General features: G+C 34.9%; 2 protein-coding genes across 6 annotated transcripts in view; both read right to left on the bottom strand.

Moving 5' to 3' along the window:
* The window catches only part of LOC118270005 (uncharacterized), a 226,449-nt gene that overhangs the window by 157,872 nt on the left and 46,483 nt on the right, over positions 1-22,094 (bottom strand). The gene's annotated exons all lie outside the window — the stretch shown is intronic.
* Positions 11,836-22,094, bottom strand: part of LOC118271171 (neuronal acetylcholine receptor subunit alpha-7) — a 100,637-nt gene continuing 90,378 nt past the window's right edge. For 3 of the 5 annotated variants that reach the window (XM_050698623.1, XM_050698625.1, XM_050698624.1), the window contains 5 exons: positions 21,484-21,570; positions 19,639-19,748; positions 19,124-19,350; positions 18,445-18,648; positions 11,836-16,984 (listed from right to left, as the gene is read on the bottom strand). In XM_050698623.1, coding sequence (XP_050554580.1) covers positions 16,900-16,984; positions 18,445-18,648; positions 19,124-19,350; positions 19,639-19,748; positions 21,484-21,570 — 713 coding nt within the window. In that variant the 3' untranslated portion in view covers positions 11,836-16,899. The remainder of the gene's footprint in view (positions 16,985-18,444; positions 18,649-19,123; positions 19,351-19,638; positions 19,749-21,483; positions 21,571-22,094) is intronic. The other 2 variants (XM_050698621.1, XM_050698622.1) reach the window with 1 other exon arrangement.

The raw sequence follows: 22,094 nt of genomic DNA on the forward strand, positions 1-22,094 counted from the left end.
GGCCCAGTAGGGTGATATCCGACCCGGAGCTGCGGACTACCAAGCAGGTATACCGGGGCTCCGGCTCAAAAAGGAAGAGTAGGAACGGGGTGGTTTTTAGTCAGTAAGATTCTAACACTATCTCGCCACGTCCAAGGCGGGAGAAGTCATTGGATGATTTTCTCTCCATAAAAATGGATGCAGCATCACGTTTCTTTATACTTTTCGATTAATAAGCATCAGCAACGTCTGATAGAGGGGAAATAATTTTGTAAGGAATTAGTCTCAGAAGTGAAAACACTGAATTGTTTATAAACACATTTTTTTTACAGATACGAATACAGTACAATAGAGCATTTATTTCTGCCTAAATTATTTCTGCTTTCTTCGAATGCTTTCTCGACGAGCGTTGTCGCGCCATCCCCATCATCACTAGTCAATCCCAACTGCACGTTGCACTAACACTATAGACTGTTACTTTCACATCGCAACGAAGCATTTTACTACTTTTTTCCTTTAACAACGCAGGTAAAAGCCAATATATAAAATTACAAGACACTTTAACATAACATAAACATTAGACAAAGGCATATTACCATCATTAAGCTAGCTAAGTAAGGGCGGAAGTAACTTCGCTGTAAAGTACTTGGCACAAACACGCCCTCTGGGGGCACAACACTAAACTACACATGATTGTTGGAACAAAGATGGGACAGGACCAAACACCTACTTTCTTAATATCACGCTATTAACACTTAGGAGGTGGGCAAAGTTATGCTGACAAAGCTTCGACGCTTCTAATGAGGTTGCGTCAAATGTGACGTCATAACTGCTGTGTAAAGTTTTGGATATAATTATAATATCAACTTTACTGTGTCCTGAAAAGGTGGGTGTTATACTGCACCCACTTTTTACGAGTTATAAAATGAACTCCATATAACGAAAAACACAACCTCCTAATCGTGTAAAATTAAATAAGGACCAACATTTCTCTTTTGGATTCCCCGTAGTTATTGCATGCATGCACAGCGCACGGCAAGTCACCAAGCGATCTTTCGAAATCAAAACTCCACTCAATCAGCTTCACAATTGCAAAAAAGGCTGAGGATATCGATCTCAAAACATTACACGACACAATCGCAATAGATGACTAATATTTATTTTAATATCTATCTTATAGATTTATTTAAAAACATTATACTTACTACTTATTTTTTATTTTCTTACGGAAACAAATACATTCGTAGATATATAGATTTGTACGTTTACGTGTCTAATATTTAGCATTATCATATCCAAATGACGCCTAAATAGATTTTTAAGTTTCATACCCGTTATTCAATAAACTATAGACATCTTTAAACAAAATACGTAAATCATTTCTACATCAATTTGTAAGACTCCGCCATTGATACTTACTTATTTTTTATGTGTTGTAAATCGTCGTAAAACATGTTTGAAGTGAAACCGTGAATGAGATCTCATTCCTTGCGAGTCGTGAGTTTTATTGCTGTAAAATTTATATCGCAGTCGTTATGTGGCACTTGGTTTGAGAAACAAAGTCGCTGGGAGATTTCTGGTTGATACATAATCAATAGGGATGATGATGGGGTATAAAAATTAAAATATCTACATATGTAGTCCGTCAGCTAAGTAATGAAAAAATATCAGACACGAATTTTTTATTTTGTCGTATAAGAAAATAATACTTAGATGAAACTTGAATAAAAGCTGGACAATAAACGGATTTTTTTAGGGGGGAGAAATCATCCAATTCCTTCTCCCGCCTTGAGCGAGGCGAAAGGGAGTGTCAGACTCTTGCTGACTAAAAACCACCCTGTTCCTACTCCTGCTTTTCGAGCCGGAGCCCCGGTAAATCCGCTAGATAGTGCGCAGCTCCGGGTCAGTATCAACCCTACTGGGCCCTCTCTGTGGTGATACAAACATACATTAACAATACAATAAAACGATCCAACATTACAAAACAATAAAATCCTAACCATTAGCTTTAATCTCCAACAGTAACATGAAACCGCAAACCGATAACGTTTGACATCAAAATCTATCAAATGAGAGCTCGCTTCATGTACTCTAAAATATTAATTCGCCTAATTGGCTGTTTGTAAACTATCACACCGTCTATACTATACTAACTATAGCTATAGATGAGAAACTGTGTTTGCTATTATGTGTTATTATATTTCTTGATATTTGCTCACTCCTAAACTTTGATTAGGTGATAGGCCACGTCGCTCGAAGAACTGATGGCCGCTGGGCCAGGAAGGTGACCGAGTGGCGACCGCGGACCGAAAGACGTAACGTGGGCAGACCTCCCACTAGGTGGACTGACCACATCGTCGCGGGGCTAGTGGATGCAGGTGGCGGCTTGTCGTTCTACGTGGAGGACCAAGGGGGTGGCCTTTGTTCAGCAGTGGACGTCTCTCGGCTGATGATGATGATGATGATGAAACTTTGATTCGTTTTATCTAAGTATTGTTATCTTATACGATAAATAAAATAAAATACGTGTCCAATATTATTTCATTACATAGATGACGGACTAAACAGATGTTTAATTTTCATACCTCGTCATCATCCCTATTATATCAAGTTCTTTCACAAACTTACAGAAACTCCCAAGTTCAATGATCGTGCGGTCGTTTGTTGTTTTTACAAATGTAACAATGAAGGAATTCAGCCGACAGCCTACTCTGTGACATTTGACTTATTAAATGTCGTCGCAGGTCCACCTACGTAGAGCGCCGACATTTATCCTTAGAAACAATATCTATCGGGAAGAAATAAACGGTTTTCTTGTAAAGCAAGTTTTGGACTTTAATTTCTTGTAAAAAAAGTCTATCTTTTTGGTCCTCTGATGATATTGTCAAACTAATGGTGCTGGGTGTCAAGTGTGTAATAAAATTGTAATGTTCTTTACATCCATGGTCTTTTTTTAATCTATCTAATCATTACTTTTTCGAAATTTCCTAAATTGCTCAAAAGAAAACACGAAAGTCGATAGTCCTTATATCCATCCCTGTCACAAAAACCTTTTCTTACATAGAAAAGAAAGAGACAAAGATCTGTACTAACAGGAGTTGTAAAGTAATTTCAATAAACTAAACAATTTAATCAATTGGAATGAGGAATGTTAGTAACGACCTATGAAAGACAATGTCTACGTTTACAGAGTGATCTTATTACAATTTCTTCAACTGTACTCGTAGGTCTAGTCAGGCATGTATGTATCTAATAAAGTTAAACTATAATTTTACCTGATTAGCCAGCAATTACTGCAGTGAGTTCGATTTGTTTTGTATTCAACATTCTGCGACTGTAGGAGTAGGACTCTTCTACTTAAGAGGTTTTGCCATAATCTCCTCTTGCAAAGGTCCAAAAATAAACCTCCCAAAGTTTCTTTGTGGGGTAAGTCATCGAATCCTTTCTCCTACCTTCGGTGAGATGAGAGGGAGTGTCAGACTCTTACTGACTAAAATACACCCCGTTCCTTCCTCCTGTTTTAACCCGCTAGGAGGTTTGCAGCTCCGGATAAGGCATCACCCCTACTGGGCCCCATCTGTGGTGGTCTGACTTCTCCCGCTTGGTTAGGTGTCTTAGGTGAGAAGTGTAAGAGAAAATGTCAAGCTAACTAAGCTAACTAAAACCCACCCCGTTCCTACTCCTGCTTAGAGCCAGAAACCCGGTAACCCGTAGGGCCATCCACAGCTCTAAAAACCTCCAAAGGTCAGGACGGTTAGGTCGACTTCATTTAAAATATAACATTAGAAAACATCTTCTTACTACCGACTTTCCTTGGACACTTGATCACAGTGTATTTAAATATTTTAATTATAAAGCTGGCTCGTGAAATTTCTTTTAAATTCTCTTTACATTTTAAAAGAAAAGGGTCATTTTGTTCCAGCGTTTGATTTTTAGTGATTTTGTTTTATTACAGGGATACACTCGATAATTAAAGAGTTGCTTGTATCTAAATAAGAATTGCTGAGGTCAATGACCTAGTCTTTATTTATAGGTCGAATTATTATTGTTATGAATTAGAAACTTCATGACTCGCGTCGTATTTTTTGGGATTGATCTAATCAACCAACAAAAACTTATAATTAGAAGCTATAAGCCCAGGTTTCCTCACGATGTGTTCCTTAACCGTCTGCCTAAAGGTAGGTTTCGGACCCGCACCCTCATACATGACACAACAATGACAAAGTTTGTGTTATTAAAAAAAATATTTTTGTTTTAATCACAAACTTCTAAAATGAAAATATACCAATATCATACCTATTAAATACCATATATACTATCTTTCTACACATCGCAAAATAGATAATTACATAGAACCAATAAGTACATAACAATACATTCCAATAATAACCAATACACTACTGCAATGGACAGCCTAATATCGTTTAACAGACGTTCTGCGGTAATACCATGGATTAAACCATGGCTTTGTGTGCTAACAGATTGGTGCTATCTCTCTCATATATAGGGAAAATTGTGCTGGATAAGTGAGACAGGTAATTACTTGTATGAAAGATAATTAAATAATCAAAGGTTATCATGTTGCTATGTCACAGAAGAACTTTTCCTCGTGAACTGAATCAAAGGTCGCTGTCTGTTGATGCAGCTACCGAGTGTTCATATTTCATGTTTGTACCCAATGTTCGAAAAAAATATTATTAGAAATACACCTTCAGATAAGAGATACAAAGTAATACAATATGCCTGTCTGTCAGACAGTCCCCTAGAGAATTTACTTGCTCGTTTCCAGGTGTAAATTCTTATGAAGAAGAATGAGCAAGAAACTTCATAGTTACTGTTTTTCAATCAGTTTTTCATCTCTTAGTTACATTGCACATCATCAGCCTATAAGTGGCCACTGCTGACCAAAGCCTCTTCTCACATGGTGAAGGTTCGAGCATTAATCACCTCGCTCGCTCAATGCTTATAATTAGAAATTATAAGCCCAGGTTTCCTCACGATGTTTTCCTTCACCGTTTGTCAGTGATGTCTTAATAATTCTTAGTTACATTGAAACTAGGCGTTCGTTCCATAGTGTAGCTTCGCAGTCTTAGGTATTTTGCTACACTAATAACCGGTAAAAACAGAAGTCATGAAATAATATTAAACCCTAAAAAGTTCTCTGAATCCGCCAGCCTCTTTACACCGCAGCCGGCAACCGGGTCGAGTAGCAAACTAGCGCTATGTAAATATTAAATTTAATGACCGGCTTTTGTCACCCGCCCGAGTTATAGCAACCTCGCACAGGGTTGTTTTACTTTTAATTATTAAAACACTAATTTTGTCGCTGGATGAACCCTAAATCCTAACTTCGGTCGGGTGGAGCCGTCTCAAAGATTTTGTTTCCAACTTAGTCCCTAAGTTTGGATAGAATTGTGATTGATGGTTGAGTTTAGCACGGATTGAGCCTTGTTTCCTCTTACAAGCAGCTTACTGGAGATACTCTTGCCGAGAATTAACTTTTACTTATTTAAACAATGAAGTTGTAAATGTGTATATAGGCTTGGGTGACTCTTCTTTACGTTGCAGTAGACACAAGCTTTAGTACAATGTGATAGGGGTGGAACTTCTAACCCGTTAAGGCTGAGTAGTACATCTAATTTTATCGACAGAAAAAATAATATGGAGGGTTGAACCCCTAATTGAAAATATTGGAAAATAGTGATTTTTTCGGTAAAAATAATTCACAAATGATTTTTTTTCTCACCAAAACATTATTATCAAACATATGAAAAAAGTAATGAATTAGTTAGCCAAGCTACCATTTGTCGTATTTTTTTTGTTTCTACGACGCAAACAACCTTTGATATCAAAAAAAGTAAAAAAAATATTAAAATAGCCATAACTTTTAGGGGGAGGGGATTTGACCTCTTCGACCCCCGACTTTTGTCGATAAAATTAGATGTAGAACTCAGCCTTAACGGGTTAGAAGTCTCACACCTATCGCATTGTATATTTATCGAAGTTTTTCTTAAACATATGACAAATTATTGTAGCCAATTTCGATATCATTATATCTATAATACTTACACTACGTACGAGATTCCCAAGAGAATTTCTGAAGACCAGCTAGCTAGCAAACAGGCGTGCCCATATTAATGTGTGCACGTATCTCCGTGTAAGTCAAACCCAATTCACAAGACGTACTTGGTGCGGGCGCTATATAAATAATTCATACGCCACAACTTTGAGAGATGTAGTAGTTTAGAGGACAACTGACTTGCAATTCATAGTATGGTTTAGATTCCTTCGATGTTGTCGCCCAGTTCAGTTTACTCGACATACTTTGACCACGGTCAATATGCGCTGTGTATGCTAGTGTACTCTGTAATAAATCATAACGTCGGTCTTGTTTATCCTTGGTGTATGCACTATTTATAAGATGGAAATACAATGCATTGTGTCAACTTCTGCATATCTTGGCAATAAAAGACTTTAGTAGATTTTCTTTGCCAAATTAATTCTTATTAATCGAATTCAATGTTGTACGAGATTAGGCATTTTGTGTAACTGACAAAAATATATACTTAAACAGTAAAATCATAATAATATTCAATTGAATGATATTAATTTGCATCGTAAACCGTAGCTTAATCCCACCTCAACTCCCGGACTCTGGTCAAACAACAAAAAGCATTAAATTGATGTTCCAACCAAACCGTAATAGAATGGAATGCCAGTAAGAACTATTTATTACTGAATCCAATCTTGGTATGGCTCGATGGCCTCCGACTTAAGATCGAATCGAGTTCCAATCGAGTTTGCCCCAAGTTATGAGGTTAGACATACCAATTCCCACCCATTCCTGCTCAGTTCTGCCCAGTGAGACTTTTATAGCCTTTTTTCGCGGCTTCAATTCGGTAGCCGCGATAGGAACAAAAAATTAGCCGGCAGTTTACTCCCGCAAACTACTCGGAATAGCGCGTTTTTGCTGTTTTGTTAGGTCCAAAACCGCCGGTAAAAAGTAAGTGGCTTCACGCTTGGTGGATGTTTGGTCTAAATGTTTTCACGGTGGCTCGTTGACCATAATATAGGGTTAATAAATTACGTAGCTAATCTCGTTTGGTGGTTTCTCTACTTCGTGTTATCGTATTCAGCCCGACATAAGTCATGCGGCCGCGTTGGTTAGAGTATGCTAAGCTCGCAGTTCTACAAAACTGTATGTGATGCGCTTTAGAGTTAACTATTTCCTATTATAATATAGGATCTCTATGTTCAGTTGCCTTCTATCATTCATCATCATCACCTATCAGCCACAAGACGCCCACTGCTGAACATAGGCCGCCCCCAATGACTTCCAGATAGGTCTTTTTAAAGAGACCAACACTAAAATAAAAAAAACAATATTAAAAAACCCCCATTTCTTCATTCCCTTCGCTCACTAAGATGAAAGATCACCAATCATCGATATACCTTCCTGAATCTATATTTCTTGTAAAAATTCATAAACGCATCAACATCTAGTCGATGAACGTTTTTGCTTCAATTTCCTACGACTGATTACCGTCGATATGTTAGTGTAACTAACACGGGAGGAGGGAAAGAGGGTGTTCCTCTGAAAAATTACAAGTTTCCATTTCGTTTCACTGAGTTATTTCAGTGGTTTCTTGTGAAGTTGCTGAAGAATGAGGGTTTGGAATGTGCATCAGTGATTTTGTGGCAAGATGGTAAGGATTATTACTATTTTGAATCACTTAATACATATATCACTAATAAAATAATTATTTAAAAAATATGCAACACAAAAAATGTCGTCAAATGTCAATAAACGTCTTAAGACAAATAAACATCAGAACATAAAACTTCTTACATAAAAAAAAAGTTATTTGTATGTAAAGTTTTCAATCAAATTGATTACAAGGTACATCTTAACATTGCACCCATGGGAAGTATCGCGACGCTATGACAAATTTGTATGAGCTCACGAAAGCGGCGGCTTCACCTTATCACACCCTCGTGTGCTGTTCGTACTTTACGCCACTTGGCGACCTTTTCAGAACCATTCGATGCCAAGAATTTGTTTATAAAGGTGAAGTTATAATATGCTTTGTAAAAGAAAGTTAGAACTACGTAATAAAGAAATTAAGATAGTTAGAAGATAATGTCATTTTTAAGGGCTAAGTAATTGGGTTCAAAATGTATTGCAATTTTATGTATAATTAAAAAATACTTGTAGTTTAGAATGCTGTTTACGCCAAATAATTAAGAGAGAGACAGTTTACTCTATAATAAGTCTATGTTCATTACCCTAAGTACGAGTTTATTTTACGTTTAACGTAATCGAAACTAGAGCGCGCTCACCGCTGTGATTGGCCGGCTCGAAAGAACTAACCAATCACAGCGCCATACGTAAAAACGTACGTAACTCGTACTCGTACGTAAAAATGTCGTCTTAACAAACGAGATAACACGTGAAATTTCCAAACATGATACATCCCCAAGCCAGATAAATACGTCGCTGTTATCGTTTACTAAACGATAAGAATGAAGGTTTCGCAACCTTCAAAGTTTCGCAGTACAAAATAAGCCAACCCAGGAAAGCTCCATAAGTATTTACAATACTCCGAACGAAACTCAAAAGTCAAGAAACAAAGCCTGCGACACGGGAGATAAAACAAAAGCAAAACAAAACAAAAAAGAGCCGAACACAGCAAAACAAAAAACATACATTATCCAAATTGGTTTAAGTTTAACAAAATAATTTTCGGAGCCCCTCAGTACGGCCCTGGCCTCCCAAAGAAGTCATTAAACTCGAAGCAGCTAAATGAAAAAGTTCACGACACTTATTTGGAGGCGACAAAATTTCTTGTCAAATGTAAAGAGAGACTGTGATTTTTCTTTTTATTTTCGCCAACACTTTGAACGTCTCAACTACTTGGAAATTTCTGTCGGTATCAGAATTTAGAGGACTCTTATGTATTATACTCAAGAGGTTATCATAAAAATCATAGCTAGCTTTACGATAGAGAAAAGACGGAGTTAGTTGACGGAAACTGACTTAAAAATTTTCGTAAATATCAGAATATGTAGCAATGTAAAGATACGGAGATAAAGATAAACAAACTACTTCCACATTGCCACATTAAACAAAGGCCTTGCAATCTATTCCAAAGAACTGCCACAACCTGACACCGCTCCATAAAAACGCGATCCAACCGCTAAGAAATCTGTGTACAGTACAGTTCTCTACATAAATCAGTCTACGTAACCGTAGTACGAGAAAGTACAACGAACCTAATATCTGCAGAGCCGACAAAACTTTATTTTCCACCATTTCCGAGTTAAACTGGGGTCGTATTCCGAATCTAGGCCAGAATAAACCATAGTACTTATAATCCGCTTTCCCCGTACCTAATATCGGCAGCGCTTTTTGCTATCGCAGTCAGCTTTGCATAATTCTAACGTTGCACAAGAACACTGTTCCTGGACGCCAAATTGACAGCTTGATAGCTTAATACAGCGGAGTTTTTGTCAGGTAGCAGTGGAAAATGTTTATTTTTTTCCCAGCTTTTTGTTGAAACAAAGGATTTTTGCTGTCCCATAGTGTCTCGTAAAAGCCTCGGTGACTAAGTTTGCTATAAAATATAAGTATGAATCTAAAGTTTTGCTAGTAAAATAGAACATTTCTCAGTATAAGATAGCAGAAACTGTGTGTAAAACTTTAGAAAGTCATAAATGAAGTCGCTCCCATTATTACTCTGAGTGAGGCAGATATGCTTTTATATTGCACCTTATGCTTTTTGGCAGTTGAACTACAAGTTCAACGTGAAACTAGAACTATAATATCATCCAACATGCACTGCAGTGCCTCGTGCTTACTTACGATTAATAATTAATAAACCACGTCACCCTTTCCATTAACTTACCCAAAAATGAATAAAGTAAAGCAAATAAATTAATCTCATTAATTAAACAAGTACCGAGTAACACCGTTAATATTGAGTTGAACAAACAAAAACTCTGCATCGGTCTACTTGATAAACCGTAAACATTCCAAACGAAACAAAATCAATTTAGTCCAAACAATGTTTACCACGAAAAGCTTTTGAAATTCTCAAACAACCTTTTAAAATCCCAAATATTTAATTCACAAATAGCTAAACATTTCAATGGACTCCTTTATAGTAGCACCTGTGACAATTGGAGGGATTGTCGAAGATTTCTGCCGTGTCACAGGGCTGCCCCCTACTCAACCCCCGTCGACTGGCAGATAAGCAATAACGTGGCACCTGCCGCCTGTCACGTCAAAAGTTGTGCAAATACGTTGAGTAGGAGTGTATGTAGTGGTAAAGTGAACGTAAATTGGGTCGGCTTAGCGCACAATAAGTGGGCTATTCTAGACGGCTCTTTTAAATGTATTCGGTGTTTCTTTAGTATCTATATGTACGTATTAGTAACAAATAACATTATTATTTTTATTCATTTAAATAAGTACGTATTCTTCGAAGCATAATAACGAAAACATGAATGAACATAATTTCGCTCTTAAAAGTTTGTCATGAGGTGGCACCCCAAACGAAACTCCGAGCTCAATGGCATCAAAAGAAAATTAAAGTGTCCTCCCACCTGTCTCGGTAATATTAATCTTATCGATTCTTGACAGATTCTCATTCAATTATTCTTCTTAAGCATTCATTCAATATAAATCCATTTAATATTTCGGTATAAAAGGACATAAATCGAGATTTTGCGTTTATTTATACAAAATAGATTGAATAATAAATGTTTCTACTTACCTTGACGATGTTTTATAGATGGCGCCAATGTGCAGCTGGCTGCCCAATTTTCTCTCATGTTCTCTATTAAGTGATAATAACCTAAATATAAGTAGATACATATTTTTTAACTATTCATATTTATATACTGGCTTTTCCCCTTGTCTTTACCTACATGGAATTTAGAATGTGTCTATATAAAAACATATTTTTCTAGATTTTTATTAAAAAAAATGGTAACACACAGGTTCCAAACCATAATATCATTATTATACCTAGCGAAAATGCTCGCTGATGGTGTTGGATTCTTGTTTCAACGCCTTCAACGCCTGCGCTCATATAAATTTGCCCAAAAGTATGTGAGATTCCTTACCAGAACCACTCCATTGGCTACCATTAGCCCCCTACAACCACTCTTACTCGTAACCCCGCTTTCCACCGCGAACGGAACGGACCCATAAATGACTTTGTTAAACTTGCAAGCGTTAACTATACCAACAAATAGTCGGATAGAAAGAGCCTAGCGTGTAAAAAGAGTAGAAATAAACTCGCTCAAATGAATAATTCTTTATTGGTGGAAATATAAATCTATTTACTGTACAATGAATGCGTTACGCTTAAACATTTCTTGGTCATTACTCTTTTTGCGGTAATAACCGAGCATTACTTACTCAATTACAAACTTTAAATAGTTACTCAATGTTTCTAATCAAACTATTGTATAACTAAACAACAAAACATATTATTTTTTCAAAAATTTATTAATAAGCTACACACGATCCCAAAAAAGACAACTCATCGGTAAAAACTGAGCAGATTCATTGAGCAAATAGTCAGGTCCACAGTTATTTCAAATTCGCGACTTAATTGAAATTTTAATTGAAAACGTATTCGGCAAATACATTGATGTATTTGATTCCATGTTTTAGAAGTGATCCATTGAAGGTTGCATGGAGGTAATAACTCAATGGCAATACGATTTTCAGCTTTTTCAATACAATGTTATCGACTATCTTCTTCTGTTTAATAAAACTGGCCAAGAGATGATGTACTTAATATAAAAACGTATATCACAAAGGGTGTTCAAATAAAACGACAAGAATATTATAAATCAGATTGCTTTAATTTATTTTAGTTTTATACAAATCGAATACTACTTACGATAGTCAATTTAACGAATAAACATTTTACCCGTTGTATTTATTTTTACAAATTTACCTTTGTATTTTATTTTTTATTATTTTTCATCTATTATAAAAACCTCCATAGGGGCTTTTCATTATAAACTTACATTACACTCGGCTGTATTTAATCAACTTACTGCAGTCGTATATATTTTTATTATAATTTTAATTAATTATTTCGACTATGGTTAAGCCACAGGAACACAATGTGGAGTTATGTGTGATTTAGTAAAATAAATATCGAACTATATTTGAGAAGCTCGATAGTTGAAAATAAGTTTGGTCGATGTTATTACGTGTTTCTGAACGCGCGTGGGTGTAGCTCTCGATCCGCCATTTTGTTTTGTTAAAGGAAAAAAGAAGCAAATTCGTCAAACACGAGGTAAAACATAACTGAAAATAATTTCTCCTTGATCTCAGACAATCGTAGGCGTAGCCATGAATATGTATAATACTTTAATGAAATCCTCTGTTCGAGAACATTAAAGGTCTAAAGGTTCTGCAAGAAAATATTCCGTTTAAGTTCTCCCAGCAACTTAAAACAAATAATTCTGTGAAACGAACTAATTAATTGTAACAATTTCACAAAGCAGGCTGTATGAACAAATTACCTAATTGAAATTGGTTCGGTACTAAAGCTACACCCAGCGCGTGTGAGAATGTGTGAGTTTATTAACATAAATATTCAAGTATATTAAATTGTTGCATACATAAGATGGTGTGAGTAAGCGAGCAACCACCAGGTGTAATGTCAATAGATGTAGCCTACATAGCGATTGAATGAGACAGACTTAGATTTGTTGGCCAAAGAACGAAAGAACCACTTCTTTGAACTGTGTTAATGTAACATTTAATTTCTGTCTATTTACTCTTGTTGCAAAACTTACAGAAAAAGAAAACAGTAAGCAAGAAGAGGCAAAAATATTTTTCGTAGTGGCAACTTTTACAGATTCTAAATTCAAAGGTATTTCCCGCGTTTTCGTGTCCATAGAGTAACAGACTCGACATGTGTCAATAGCGCTCGACTAGTCGGTTGTATCGCGGCTTCGTTGGCGGCGGGTCTTTGAGCAAACAAGATGTCACTATCGGCCGCCATCACGTGTTACGTGAAAAGGTACACTACATTATTCGATCTTAGAAAAACGAGCATCGATATCGTATCCTAAAATTGACTTTTCTTTAAAATAGATTGCTTCAGAGAATGAAAGAAAACAGCCTTCGACAAATGTTTTGAGAACATAAAAATTGTATTTTTGAGAGAGAACTTAAGTCTATAGCGTTAGGTTCTTAGGTCCTTGGCAACAAAATGTTTGATAAACAAGTTTGCTTTTTCCAAAATAGCTGTAAATTCCTTACCGCTAAATAAACGACACAAGAGTAGATGAGACTTGAAATAGTTAAAATCTTAGTTTACAGCGTCCGAAGTAGAATATACATGGAAATCCAAAATACCTGTTTCACGATTAAAGCATTTTGTTTCTGTTGTGCAGTATGCAGAGCCGTTTGTATGGCATATGTACGTATATATATTTAAATATTCAATTTTGTATAAAATTATAAAGAACATAATTAATTCTCATAAACATTCTGATTCGTACATTCTTTGCCAGTATTGTATAAATTAAAAGAGTTCATTAAAAAAAACATTAATTAATTTGGTCTAAATTACATATAGTTAAAAAAATATCGAAATTTTCATCAAAGAGTTTTCATATGCCATACAAACATTAAAATTATATAAAGATGTGTATACATATACGTATTAGTGTAGAAATAGACGATAGTGTGTAAACTGTTCCTCAGAGTTAAGTGAAATTCGGAAATAGATTAAAGATTAAAATCTACAAAATATTTGAGGAAACGTTACTCCACCGACTTTCCGAATGTTTTTGACACAATGTGTCAAATAATGTCATTATTTGCTTGAAAGAAACTGTTAGTAGATGATTCTCTTTTTGAAATATGAAATAGACTTTTCAAATATCGAATCACGTCATCAATACGGCCAGGTTTTTTTTAAATGTGGCTCCGAAAATTGGTTTACTCTTTAATTAATTTTGAATTATTTAGAAGAAAATGTTTAGTCAGTGTTGCTAGTTCCCCCATACAATTTGTATTGACATTGAAGTGTGAACAAATTGTCATAAAGTTTCAGAAAATTCGCTACAAGATACGAAATGTTGTAAAAGTGAGAGATTAAAACAATAGTAACTGCTTGTAAAATGTGTTTGCGTTTCATATGAAGTGGTTTACGTACGTCAGTTCATTTTGTTCGTTTATAGTCTAACCCGGTCCCATGCAGGCGTTTTATTATTCAGGTTTTATTATATCGTAGATCGTTTCTACTCGTTTTTTTATTTATCAATATTTTTATTATATTTTATCATTGAACCGCTACCACGGGCCTTAACATTCGATTTCACAACCTCTCATTTATTTTTTTCAAACAAAATAAGTTTAAAATTGGCTGAATAACCCGTAGCCGCGGCCCAATACAAACATTAACCAGTTAAATTACATGTTAACAAAGACCCTAGTTCGTTTTTATATTTTCTTTACAATAATCATCTCAACTTCATCGTTTATACCTAAAACCAACTTAACTTCAATATTTATAAACCCTATTTTTGGCACTAACAAATCTAATTAAATATATTAATTAATTTTACAAATTTTATTTTTTATCATCACTTTCGAATTGAAATATACACAATAAAAGATAACAATAGGGTTTATGAAATTTTAAATTATACTTATAACAATTTATAAATACGAAAAGAAAATGTCGACACCTGATATCATGCAGCACCACACTGTTTGAAATAAATTCTGCAAAACGACAACGTTCATAATCTCAGGAATCATTAACATAATTAAGTTACAATGATACATTACTCTGATAAATACAATTTGAGAACACGCTGTATTTTTCTCTTGAGACGCGATCGTTCCGAGCCTCTCTAGACTCACAATTGCGAATCCAAGAAAACACTACAACTGCTCGTGTAAACACATTTTCTTGTTATTTTTATATCAAAAAGAATATTAAATAATTATGCAAAACACTCAGATTGCGTAAATTTTATATCTAGTTTTAATGAGCTTCCTTAACAATAGTTATTTCATTATAAGTTTAGCTTAAATCAAGGGACACGACATTCACTAGGCTATCACGACATCTATAAGAGTGAAATCGAGGAACGGACATAGATAAAGACTTTAAATTGTTTATTTTTTAAATAATACGACTATTATATAGATGCTACAGTATGTGCTAAAAGGTTCTAATTGAGTAGACAATGACGAATTGGAATCGATAACAATCAATTTCAATCAAAAAGTTTTTCAATTGAACATTCGTCGAAGTGACATTGTGCCGTCTTATTGGGCGCGACAATATTTCGGATCGCCTCCCTTCGATCTACGTTGGAAATGAATCAGATAACGCTTGACTTACGAGATGATATCAATATAAAGACAGTATATAGTACTTACGTGTAATAGTGTACTATTCCTGCCCAATAAGACTGGTTGTTATAAATACTAGAGTGAAAAATGCGATATTTTAGTCTTTTTTCCGATTTTTTTCTAAAATTTATATACAAATACATACACACTGCATTATTCTGTATGTACATTATATACCATTACGTGTTGGTTAGTGATATTAACGGCGTTGTTATATTTTCGCTAAGCATTACATTAACACAAACCGATGTCTAATATCAGTTACTATTTCTGTTGCTAGGGACTTACTCTCATATCGATACACTTTCATAATTTTACACGATTCATATTAACTGACCATTTATCGATACGAGATATTAACAGTTGTCACTTTATTTGATATTACGTTTATTAACAAAACCTCTCTACTGAATACTCGTTACCTTCCGCGTTCGGATCTAATTATGTTTTTATTCAACCCCGTGATGCTAGACCTAGTCTATCTTTGGTTCCGTATTAAATGTTGAATTCTTATCAATTCCATGACTGTTTAACAATTCCTGGATTAAATTTTCGTAGTATATTCATTTAATAATTACAATATTTACTTTCACAATCTTCACTAATGTCCCAATCTATATAATACATATCGATTCAAATCGATATGTAACGATGTAAACGTAGCGACTTTCGCTAATCGAATATTAATATCGAATGGAATAATCTTAAATCGTTAAGCTATTCTTGACTCTACCGATATTTGATCCATTATGTACATTACTTAATACCCTAAGGTTTTGTCATCGTCTGTGTTCCCTCATTACGTGTAAAAAGGATACCGATTCAAATCTAATTTTTCAAAGGACTTTCCTTTCCTTCAATTTACGACAATTTTAATTCCAGCATTGACGCAGAACCAAACTTTCTGTTTTACAAACTTTTTTGATCAAACCTCACTTTTCATTCGAAGAGTTCAATTTCCAGACAAACTTTTGTGATTCTTTTTCTAAATCAGTGCAACTCTGTGCCAGCAAAGCATTCCTTTCCATCAAATTAACCCTCATTAATATTTCGTTTATACAAACCGTTTAGATAAAGTTATTAATATTGTTTTTTAACAAATTAGACACGTCAACATTTATCTGTATAACATCCTAGTCAACATCACATTTTTTTTAATAATTACTAATGGGAATTTGAGCTCAAGGAGCCTTGTAAATTCTACGAAACAAAACTGAATATTTTCTTTCATTCGTAAAAAGATAATTACACAACAATACGCCACTAGAACACGTAAAACAGAACGACCTTCATAATGTAATACCTGGCTCCGGCTGAAATTTCCATTAGCATTCGACTTAACTATAATAATGTAAATTTATCGTAATTTAATGTCTTAAGACTTTTAAGGAGACGTGTGCGCTTCAAACACGTATTTATTTTAATTACATTATTAATTATAATTACAAATCGGCATACTAATAATTAGTTCTCTCATACTTGTGCCGGTACACCCGAGGCACCTAGTAGTTGGTTCATTGCACGATGATATGCGGTGCCGATAGCAGGACAGCCACTGTTGCGATGATTGTGAAAAGTGTGAACACGAACAGGCAAAACCTGGGGACAACAGTAAGCGGTCAGGTCGAGAAACTTACCTAATTGTTTTAGAGATAACGCCCTGGGGAACACCCGGGTCCGGTACTTTAACTATACCTAATTTCTACAACACATGTACATTGTAGCGGCCATATATCTATTTTGTAGTGGCCAATCTATGTTACGTCTAATAAAGTTGTAACTCTAGATTTACATAGAATAATTTGTATTATCTCCAACATACAATCTAATTTTCAAATCTCCGAACTCTTTTATATCCCTTCTACATTTAAAACCACATCATTGAAATTCAAATCCACAAACATCCGTGTATCGGATTGTATGCATTTTCGTTTCCATTTCAAAATGAAGAATCTAATTTGAATTTCAGTTAAAAATCCCAACTGTATATAAAATGTCAGGATTTTAAACAACGGGGTTTCGGAGCGGAGTTTTCTATCCTATCCGACAGTTTCAGTCTGACTGCATTAGCCGATTTTACGTCACAGTACGTTGAACCTCGCTCGACATTCCGCCCGTTGCGTTATCCACAGACCTACAAGAATGGAACAGGAGGATAACTGTCTAATGTCAAAGTGACAAGCCACCATTTTTCATCCTTGTCATATAAATTGTTACAGAAGCTTCGTACAGTGCTATATTCACTAAGGTAGCTGTTAGTCGCCCATAAAAAGCCAAGTTACGACCTTTTCACTGCTAATTAAATTTTGTTGTACGTTTATTGCTACGTTATTTAGTTTTAAACTTTGTGGTTCGTTTTATATATTTATTGCCTGATTGTCTCTGGTACTGAATGTGATTTTGACTTGTATTTAATTTAAAAAGTGTGTTTTAACTCTCAGAATATATTCGTACATTCCATTTTCTATTACAACATTAAGAAATCAACTGTCTTTATCATTTATCTTTACAATATCCCTTTCCACGAAACGATTTCACAATCGTCCATTTCTGTGACAGTTAATTTTATTTAACTACCGACCAATCGTTTTCTCGTATATCAAAAAATAATACTGACAAAATGTAGCATTAAAAAGATTTCCTACAAAAATTGTATTGTCATATGGAAATGAAATATCAATATCGTCCATTTAAGTAGGAACAAAGGCTCGATGCTGGTTAATCCCCTTTATTGTGAAAACAATACAGTTATAAATCAATGAATGTAGTTTCACCATATTCATTAATCAATTCACTGGAGCTTTTCGGATTTAAGTGAATATCGAATTGAATCCGATCATTTTCTTTGTACTTCATGTTCTGTCTGTATCAGACTTTCATTATAATATCATTATCATGTCTTGTAGGCGGAGATGCTAACCCAGATTTGTTGTAAAAAAATACTTCAATTTGAATAGATAAAGATATCTACAGTTTCTCAAAGGTTATCTTTTTTGTTGGCTAAAGGTTAAAAGAAAGATTAATCATTTGTAAATGAGAAATATTCACATTAATCTTACCTATCAACAACCATAGCAGCGAACTTCCAGTCGCTGATCAGCTCAGCTTCTTCGTCTGCTTTCTTCATCCTTGCAGTGATGAACTGCAGCTCCCGCAGGATGAGATGAAGCTCTCTGTGGTGGCTAGCCAGCCCGCCGCCCACATCCTCCATAGTGGACGGACGGACGAACGACCGACGGAAATCCGTGCGAAATATTGAGCACCTAAATCAACATGGTGAAATTGAAAAAGTATGTAAGCATAGAAATATCAAATAGGAGAAGAGATTTCTGTAAAAATAAAGTTAATATTGATTTGAGAACTGTTCCAGAAATAGAAGATAAATAAAGAAAACCTTTATTTTGCTTAAGTTTCTCACTGCCTATATAAAACAGTTCTCGGTAAGAAAATACCTCGAACACTTGTAGACATTGTTGGCATGTGCTTATTAATTCAATCAGGTTACATTGATTGTGGTCACAAGAGCACACAATTATACTTATCTACAGACTGTTTGAATCTTACGTAACAAAGTAATGCTAGATATAAACTCTCTCTAAAATCTATACTAATATTATAAAGCTGAAGAGTTTGTTTGTTTGTTTGAATCTTACGTGACAAAATAATGCTAGATATAAACATCACGCTCTCTAAAGTTAAAGATAATCTTTATCTACGTATTGTTGAGTGAATACTGACCCTGGTCCTAAATTCCCAGTCGATGCTGTACTGTTAGGAGGTGGAGGGGCGTGCCTGAAGTCATCATCTATGTCAAGTACGTTTGCCAGTAATGACTTCGACGACCGCTCCTTAAGCTCCAACTCCCTCATCCTCGTATTCATCATGATTGTCTTTCTTGTGATTTTCTTCCCTGGTCTTGACATCCTCAGAATCCATGGTAACCATTGCAGGAACACTGATTTTATCTGTCACAAATATATATTCCTTTTACAAACCATTCGGTTTGTTCTTTCTTGTGGAACTCAATCTATAAGATATTTAGGATAAGATCCATAATCAATGGTATCAAATTCTGTCTTTTACAAAATCAACTGAAAGGTTATTGAGAGTGTAATAAATTGCTAGTGGCTATAACATGGATCTAACCTAACTTGGTACTTTAATAATCTGAATTTATCTTACATTATTGTAAATGTTATTTAGCATATACCAACTTCTTGCACTGTACATAAGTATTGTATCAGAATACTCACCCACTGCGGCATCTCATGTATGTCTGCGGTCCGGTGATGGTAGTTGAGTACCACAACTGTCAATACCACTGACGACGCTACCATGAACATGATGCAGTTGAAGTATGTCCCTGTTACATACAATATGTAGTTTTACACGTTGCATACATATTCATTAAGTTGATGATATTAGTTGTTTATTCTCTTGGAATACTTGAAATTGTTTTTTTAGTTAAAGATATTAATTACTTTGACAAAAGTTCAAGGTCAAACTATTGATTTATTAGCTGTTTTAAAAATGGACTGTCAATATAAAATTTTATTTACATTTACTTAAATCTAAGGTGACAAACAAACACGAACAATAAATGAGAATGGTAAGGAGATAAATTAAGTACTTCATTGTTTATCTTACAGTTTTATAATTACATTTTTAATTGTAATTTCACGTGGTCCAAAGCTATATCATAATCTAATTAACAATGACACAGAAAGCCACATTCATGCATTTTAATTGTACATGCGATGTTCTAATCTACATTTAGATGAGTTTTAGCTTTTATGCGTTACATTGACGGTATCAAGTTTAATGAGTCAACGTTTTATGATATTCTGTCGTGTCTATCGCAACAATAATCTTTGAAAATTCAAACTGTTAGTAATAAACACGACAAATTATGGCTCCTCTTTTCTTTATCACCTAATTTTATTAGTTTATGCCAAAGAAAGTGCCTGTCATTTGATTACTTTGAGCATTAAATTGACAATTATCTCTTTTGGACAAGCGCTTTCAGTTTATAATTTGCCGCCTCCTGTAACGACATTGCTGTTAATCTCCAAGTTATTAACATATTTAAATTGTAAGTGACGCTACAAGAGGCGTGACTTCGACAAAGGAATTTGTTACATTATCATTTCAGAACATTGTTATTTGAAGTTGAGAACATGAACACAAGTATGAAACACTAGTCTGATTCTGCTATAGAATTACTACAATGGTCAATGGTCAGTCTAGTCTAAGTTTTATCTCAACAAATACCTTTGTCAAAGGTTCCAATAAGTTTTATCATTTCGTCAATTACAGGGATAGTAACAGACCCGACAAGTTGAGACCCGAAGTTCACGAGATACTTGGAGGCTGGACCCTCACTACCCGCATCCACTTTGTTGCTTTAAACTGTTGTTTAACTTTAAATCCTGCTTTTAAACTACAAGCAATTAAGTATTTAGAAGCTTATTTAGATTAGGAGAGTTGTACGGTAACTTTTGCCGTTTTTTTATTTATTTTTCAACCAGTTCAAAATCATGCTCGAAGCTGACGTCTGTAGCCGCGTGCCTGTCGGCTGTCTACAGAAAGGCCAATAGAAAATAAAACGAAGAAAGTAAAATAGATTTGGAAATGAAAATTGAATGAACGGACCAAGAAGTAATGTTAGTCATTATTTTAATACATTACAAGAAGATCGAGTGTCAGTATATTCAGGAAATTACCTTTAGATAGAGTCTGTTTAGCTACATATTTCAACAGCACGAATTTAAAGTGCAATAACTCTATTTCAAGTGTCGAGAGAGCCGCAAGAGCGCTGTAAAAGCATAGATCAGTCTCCAGAGACGGCGAGACTCTAAAATGCAAGTTGAAAACAGAAAAATATAAGAAACGCTCTCCTTCAAAAATTCAAGCAAAAATATCTAGTTAGATCTTTGTTAAGTTGGTGTTTCATGAATGAGCAGAGGGACATTTTAGGCTCGACACCCCAAGATATTCCTCACGCTGCATTCTGTTTTAATAAAAAAAAACTAATCATCATCATGTTTAATTCAGTTATTTAAGAAAAAAAAGTAACAAACGCGTGGTACTTTTCTCACCTATTAGGGGGATCGCCTCAGAGGTTTTTGTGATGACGTGTCCCACCAATAGAGAGAAAACAGTTTGCGACAGGAGGATTGTAACACCTGCAAAGATCAATATAAACTATGAAACAAAAACAAATCAAAATATTCTATTTACAATGTTAAACCTATAGTACCATCCAGTCTATCATCGTTGGTTAGATCTCGTCCTGTTTGTGTGCTGAGTCAGTATCAGGGGCTCAAGTGAAATCATAAACGAAACATAAGGATAGTCATGCAAACACTATTATAGAGGGTTTTATCATTGGCGTTTTATCATTTTTATATTATGTCATCTTTTTATCAGGAGAAGGGTTTAATAAAAGTTATCGCTAAAGTTACACCACCCTCCAAGTATCCAGAAACCACGGCTTTGAGCCTATGGATATAAAATAAATATTTCCAAAAAACATTAACATCCAAAATAAACACCCAAATACAAAAACCGTACACCATGGAATCGATTACGTAAACAGCAAACTCACATAAATATTTGAAGATAATAAAAATACGATTGTGTAAACATTTAGAATAAAAATATCGGAACTTACCTTCGGCGTCCAAAAATATTTTAAACTCTTGACAAA

Source organism: Spodoptera frugiperda, chromosome 15 (assembly GCF_023101765.2).
Source record: "Spodoptera frugiperda isolate SF20-4 chromosome 15, AGI-APGP_CSIRO_Sfru_2.0, whole genome shotgun sequence".
Classification (NCBI taxonomy): Eukaryota; Metazoa; Arthropoda; class Insecta; order Lepidoptera; family Noctuidae; genus Spodoptera; species Spodoptera frugiperda.